The 6683-nt window shown below is 36.0% G+C and overlaps 1 protein-coding gene across 1 annotated transcript; it reads right to left on the reverse strand.

Moving 5' to 3' along the window:
* Window positions 1–3630: 3630 nt before the first annotated feature.
* Cbr-sprr-2 lies at window positions 3631–6683 on the reverse strand (the record flags this gene model as incomplete). The annotated part of the gene is made up of 11 exons (XM_002645809.1): window positions 3631–3844; window positions 3894–3973; window positions 4017–4145; window positions 4554–4638; window positions 4686–4868; window positions 4919–5016; window positions 5060–5141; window positions 5185–5310; window positions 5357–5529; window positions 5578–5681; window positions 6593–6683. 11 exons carry the CDS (start codon window positions 6681–6683, stop codon window positions 3631–3633), a joined length of 1365 nt encoding a protein of 454 aa, XP_002645855.1.

The raw sequence follows: 6683 nt of genomic DNA on the forward strand, positions 1-6683 counted from the left end.
ATTTCTGAAAAAAAAGAGTTAAATTTAGAGGTCAGTACAAATAAAAACAAATGATAGGATGAGATACAAATCGGAGCTCAATTACTTAAAACAAATGATTCTTCGAATACTTTATCACATCACTCATCCCTCACAATTACTAAATAAATAAATGTTTTGAAGCTTTAATAATCTCAAAAATCCTAACAATGTTTTTGGGCGCTAAAACTACCGTAAGCCAAACACTGATGAAAGTAAATCACTGATAACCAGAGTTTTTATACTGGTTCCCGAAGATATATCGTAGGTGACAAAAATGGGCGGGGTCGAGAACAAACCACCTCCCGATTATCCAATTTTTTTGGAAAGATAATAAATGTTGCGCAGTTAGCAGACCATAATTTTTCACTGGTCTTCAACCAAAAGTTATTACACAAGATCCCTATACGCGGACATTGAACCACTTAATGAATTTCGAAACTATGAGATTGATAGCTCATAAGCAATTCTAAATGTTCGGTGTGAAACGAATAATAAGGAATTACAGGAACTACTAATCCATCAGAACGTTTTGGAAATAAGATTACGGTAGATTGAACCTGTGAAAAGTTAGGAATATCTCCGAAGGTATACCTCTTGACAAACAAAGGGCATTTTTCATGGAACATAAATCAAAAAAAGTTGGAATCACATGTGTTTAATAAATCTTAAAATCGAAGGTTAAACAAATTTCCTCAAAAAAGTTTTCAAGGTGATCCCTTTTTCATTGACGCGTACTCTAACAAATCAAAGCTCGTCTCAAGGTGGACAGAGAATCTAGTCTGATTGAGAAACATATGGTTACAGTATGCTGTGAAAGGTTTGTTATAAGTGAAAGATTTGTTAAAAGGATTTACAGGTAATTAAGTTGCAGAATAAAATTCACTGTATTTCATCTAATAGAAGCCCACCGAAACTTACAACTTTCAGCTCAATTATCTCGGTTCCTATGAGAATTATAAAAAATCTGTCAACTGATAAAATATAGATGATATTATGATAAGTATTTTAACAGTTGACATATTTTGTATATCTTTTACAGATAATGAGATATATTCGTTCAAAGTTGAAGGGTAAGTGAGCTTCTGCTTGAGGAAATACGGTGAGCGCGAGAAAATTAATTTTCTGGGGTTGTGCGTAGCAGTTGGTATATTTATTTCTCACTAAACTTTCGAAGATAAAAAAATCGTATTCAAAATAGCTTTGTTCTCCCCCCCCAGTTCCCAAAGTTCAAAGAACAAAAGCATTCGGTAAGAACAAAAACCTCATTCCCTAGTGTCATTTGAGTAACGAAGATTCATCAAAGAATCGCAACATCTAAACCGGAACTCTGTGTGAAAAATGACCATGTGATTCAAAAAAGTGCATATTCCTCAATTCTAGTTTCTGGTGGGATGGATACTGTAGGCGGAAACGTCAAACATTCCAAAGAGAGGGGCGCTGGTGGCGTTTGGGGAGGAGGACAACGAACATTAATCAAAAAAAGGTGACAAAAGTTCCGTCGCCAGATGTTGATATAACAACGAAATCGAAATCTTCCGAGGAAGGGATGGCTGCAGAGTAGTTTTGCAGGAAAAATTGATATTGCTATCTTGAAAGCTGCCATGAAGCATAATTTTAGGTATAAAAATAGTTTTGGGTCTGAAAAGAATGTCTATCTAAAATGTGATGATGCCGAAAACGGTATCATTTAAAACAAGAATACATCATGTATTCTCCGAAAGTGGATGTGAATCATTCCAAAACATTTTGTATGTGGTTGTTAATGATTCATACAAACTTGTCAACAAAAAACAAATTTCGCTTCCGGTCAAAAATGAATCTGGGTTTCTGAAACTCAATGGATAATCATAGTTTAATTTATTGTACCTTCAGTATTTCAGTTGCCACCTCCCATAAAATATTTTTTCCCATTTTCTTTGTGTCCCGATCATCAAAAGATGATATAGATGGTGTGAAATGCAACACTTCGTCCCCCGATGTTGTGTCATTTCCGACTGATTAGAAAGCGACAACACTACAATAAGAGATCATCCGCATTCTTCTGTGATCGGAGGAGAAAAAAAAAGAAAACTGATTGGCAAATTGTAAAAAAACTGGTGTGAACAGTCAAAAAGAAAATTACAGTATCATCAAATTCCAAGTCGAAAAATCACTTCCGGGATAATGATAGGTTTAATGAGATGGGATCATCCAATAATGGCAAAAGACATAGTAGAGTGGCGCTTTTAAATCATTTGATATTGAGTTGCACTTTTAATTTTTCAGTAAAAACAAGAACCCTACTTTTCAAAAATTGATGTGAATTCAGATTTCGGCTCAGTACCGGTACATAAGATATACAAAAAGTGTTTTTCAGTTGATTTTTGGCATTTTTGATGATTTTCAAGAGTCTGGAATTCGGCTGTCAAGTTTCCGATCACCTTTAATATTTTGGGAAGTATGAAACAGATATAGATCAAAACCTTCGCGTTCACAGAATTCTTTGAAAAATTCTAGTTTTTCAGCCATTTGCCAATTTTTGAAAGACACCGTTTTTAGTCCGTTTTTGTACTGAAAACGTGAAAAAACAGTTGTCTTTCAGAAATTTGCAAATTGCTGAAAACCTAAAAATTTTTAAAAATTTTATGAGAATGCAAAGTTTTCAGTGTAAGTCTTTTTTACACCCTCCTAACTTTTGAATGTGATGGGAAACTTAACATCCGAGTTTTAGACTTCTGAAAATGGTCAAAATGGGCCGAAATCAACTGGAAAATAAGATTTTGTATATTTTTTGACCGCTACTTTGCCAAGTAATATGTCGGCCCGGCCTGGCCTAAGCCCGGTCCGCCCCGGCGGGCCTGTCATTCCACAAGTTTTGAAAATTTCGAAAAACACATAAAAAACACATAAGGACATATATGTGATTTTTTTCGATCAAAAAATTTTTTTCGAGTTTTTAAAGAATATTATTTGGTCAAACCAACAAACAATCCAAAAAACAAAAAAAAATGGAGAAAATTGTATTGAGAGCTCAAAATTTGGCTCAAAATGACAAAATTTTTGCTACTGGGCCCGTGCCTTGAAAATTTTTTCAGGCAAAAGTGCAATGCCTAAAATAGGGCCCGCATATCCGATGGGGGCTATGAATGGTCTACAATTCCGATTCCCCGAGAGTATTACTCAAACAGAACAATTTTTTAAAACCTTTGCCTTCTACCACCTTCTCCTAGATGTCAATTTCCTTTTTCTCAAGAATTCATCATATCTCTCATTTCTCTTTCTTTTTTCGCAAAATGACGGTTCAGAGAACGATGATGTAATTTCTCTAGAATGTATGTTCTCACTTCTTGGCGCCGGGACGGCATCCTCGGATTTTTCATGAAATTCTTCAAACAATATGAGATGATGAAAAACATATTTACCACAAATTTGAAGGTCGCCTTTTTTCCGTTCGATGATCAAAGGATATTCGATTGAACTACTATCATAACCTGATCATTCGGGATAACAAACAACATCCGAAAATCAAAAACGCGTTTGTATTCAATTGAAATAAAATAGAATTATAATACAAGAAAAGAAAAATATCCCATTGAAAAAAAGAGAGTTCCAGAAATTTTGGCGATTATGCTATTCTTCACTTTTATCTGCTGTCGTAAATTGAGTGGATTGCCGCTCCGAAGTAAGATAGTCCGCATGAAGACAATGGTGAGATACTTGCATGAACCCATCGGAATTTGTACAAACATTGACCAAATGTGAACAAATGTCGGATCTCCGACTGGAATGTACCGCACTCGGTGGCTCGATTATTCTTCGATCACATTGCAGCTGATTGGCTCCTCTGAACTTTACAATTTACTTCATAATTGACTTATGCATCTATAACTTACGGGCAGAAAATTAGGCTGAACGTTTGTCGAAAACTACTGGACATAAAACAATAGATTCCAAAGTTGATAGGATAAGTGGCCTGAAAAATAACGTTCGGGGAGTTTTCGATGTTTTCGACTCACCATTACAATCATGTTACTGGCAAGTTGGAACACTGTTGGGAAGGGACCATCAAAAATTGGCGACTTAATGGAAAACGTCTCACAGACGCAGAGAAGACCTATGTAAATAGCTTGCGGCAAGTTCACAATCTGGAACCGAGATAAATGAAAAGGTTTTAATTAATTTCAGTGGTTTTGGCTGTTAAATGTGAAAAAGGATATGTTGAGAGTATGAGAACCCTTCTACCGTAAATGCTTCAATAGCACCCCACCCAACGCGTCCACTTTGGGCTCAATCACTTCTATTTCGGTGAAAGATATGAAAAGTGGTCAACTAATAAATTGCTTATCACAATACCAGAAATCTTTTGTCAGTTGACATATTTTTGAAACCTTGCAAAGGAATCGAGATAATTAAGCTCAAATTTGACAATAGGAGGGGGGGTTTCTATTACATGATTTTTTAATGGAATATCAATTTCACACTTGAATTTATAGGATACAAAATATCGTTTTCCGACAAATATACGTTTCAAGAATCGCGTTCAGAAAACATACCAAAAATATTGTTACAATTGCCACCAACATCAAACTAGTGGAATTACTATCCCTCTGTCGTTGTGCTTCCTCCGCTCGTTTTTCCCTAGAAACCAAATTTTGATTTTTCCCCCAAAAAACCTCACTTCCTACCTCAACAATTTCAATTTCCTTCTTTGTGCTTTTCGTATACCCCTTATCAAAAGACCATTCAATAAGACTAACAGGAAACTCGGCACAATGATAAATCCAATCGCGCGAGTCCAGAAATAAAGATTGTAAAACACCATTGGCCCCATTGTATTCACAAACCCTGTATGTATCATCAAACAGCTTCTGGAAGAATTTTACATTTATGAAATGCATTTCTTCTTTGGAATACATACGAGACATATCCCCAGCTGCCTTCTGAATGAATCCAACCATTTATTGTTTCATATTCGCTGTCCAATGATTTTGGGAGGCCACAAAGTACAGATATGACCTACAATTTTATTATAGGTACTGGTTTAAAAATGGTGACTTACAGTTATGAATAGTGTAGCAAGTCGGACATTTTTCACATTGCAAGCTGTTCGAGAATGGAGCGGGTGACTGATAGAGACGTACCTAAACAATAAAAACTATTATCCAAAAATTGATTGTACCTAACCTCTGCGCTGCTAGCAACACTGTCAACCACATTGCAATATTATGAAATACCGGTGGAAACGCATCCATACTATATTTTTGAAGGTAGCACCACCATAGCTCTAATCGGTACTTTTCCTTAAAATTTCTGTAGAAAAAATTAATGGTATTAAAGTACACGGGATTTTTCCTACCCCAAACTAAAAAAAAATAGAGTCCATGGCAATGGAACAAGCCCCACTAGCAACTCGGCAATAGCCATGTACTTCAGAACAACGTTGGTTGGAGTGATCATATGTTTTTTCGACAATACCAGAGCAACTGCAGCATTTGCAAAACATGCTAACAATACGAGAACCGGAAAAATCTGAAAAAGCAAACTCGTGTGCTAAAAAGTCTGGGAACAAATTCTTACCTGCCCATAAACTACACTTTCTAGATCTTCATATAGCGTCAACGGCATCGGGTACTTGCCCTTGACGCATACTTTTGAACAACCATCGAAATAAGTGGAGAAATCTGCAAGAAAGTTCAATTGATTTTTGCTCGTTTTGACCATTTTTATCAGTCTGGAGAAGCCCGGCTGTTTAGTTTTTGATCACTTTGAAAATGTTGGAGGGAAACAAAGCTAGTTTGAGATGATAGCTTCTACAGAAAATTTTGAAAATACCTAGTTTTCAGCTTTTTGCCGATTTCTGAAAGACGTCCTTTCTTGGCCCGTTTTTGTACTGAAAACGTGAAAAAACAGCTGTTTTTCATAAATTGACAAATATCTGAAAAACTAGGGGTTTCAATAATTCTGGGAATGCAAAGTTTTCAATCTAGGTCTGTTTTACAACCTTAAAATTGCTTTATAACCTCGATAAATCAACTGAAAAAAATGAGTTCACCGTGAAACCTGTATTAGAAGGGTCTTCGAAATTGAAGAGGCCCTCTAATTGAAGTGCCCTCCCTCCCCTTCGAGATCTCACACGAAAAACAGAAATGCACCCTCCAATTGAAAGACACCTTTAATCATCTCCTTTGATTTTCCGTTTCTCTATTTCCGTTGCTCTATTACAGACTTTAGCCTTGTTTGAGCGATTTTCGCAAATAAGTTTAATTTTTTGATTTGCAAAAATTTTTGAAATTTTGGCAATCAAATTATTACCAAGAAATCAGAATTTTGTTCAGAAAGTCCCACTGATCTCTAAGTTATTAGTTTCTTTTGATCGAAAATCGAAATTTTAGGCGGGGCCTTGTGAATCGATATAAACACAGCCCGCAAAATGTTCATGTGTCAGTTTTTTAAATTTGACAATATAGGTTTTACGTTTTCATGGAGGAAGTGTGATGGATTTTTGCCGGCCCTTCTGATACAGGTTTGACAATATGTGTATCATAATGACTGATACTGCATATTAAAAAATATTCTGGTGGTGTTAGCTCACCTTGCTGCGAACAATTATGAGCGAGTCGTTGAAGTTCAGAGCCATTCGGATAGGCATGCGCATCGCCGCAACCATCGGAATTGTTGATCAT

The sequence above is a fragment of the Caenorhabditis briggsae genome, assembly GCF_000004555.2.
Source record: "Caenorhabditis briggsae complete genome, chrX, whole genome shotgun sequence".
NCBI classification, from domain to species: Eukaryota; Metazoa; Nematoda; class Chromadorea; order Rhabditida; family Rhabditidae; genus Caenorhabditis; species Caenorhabditis briggsae.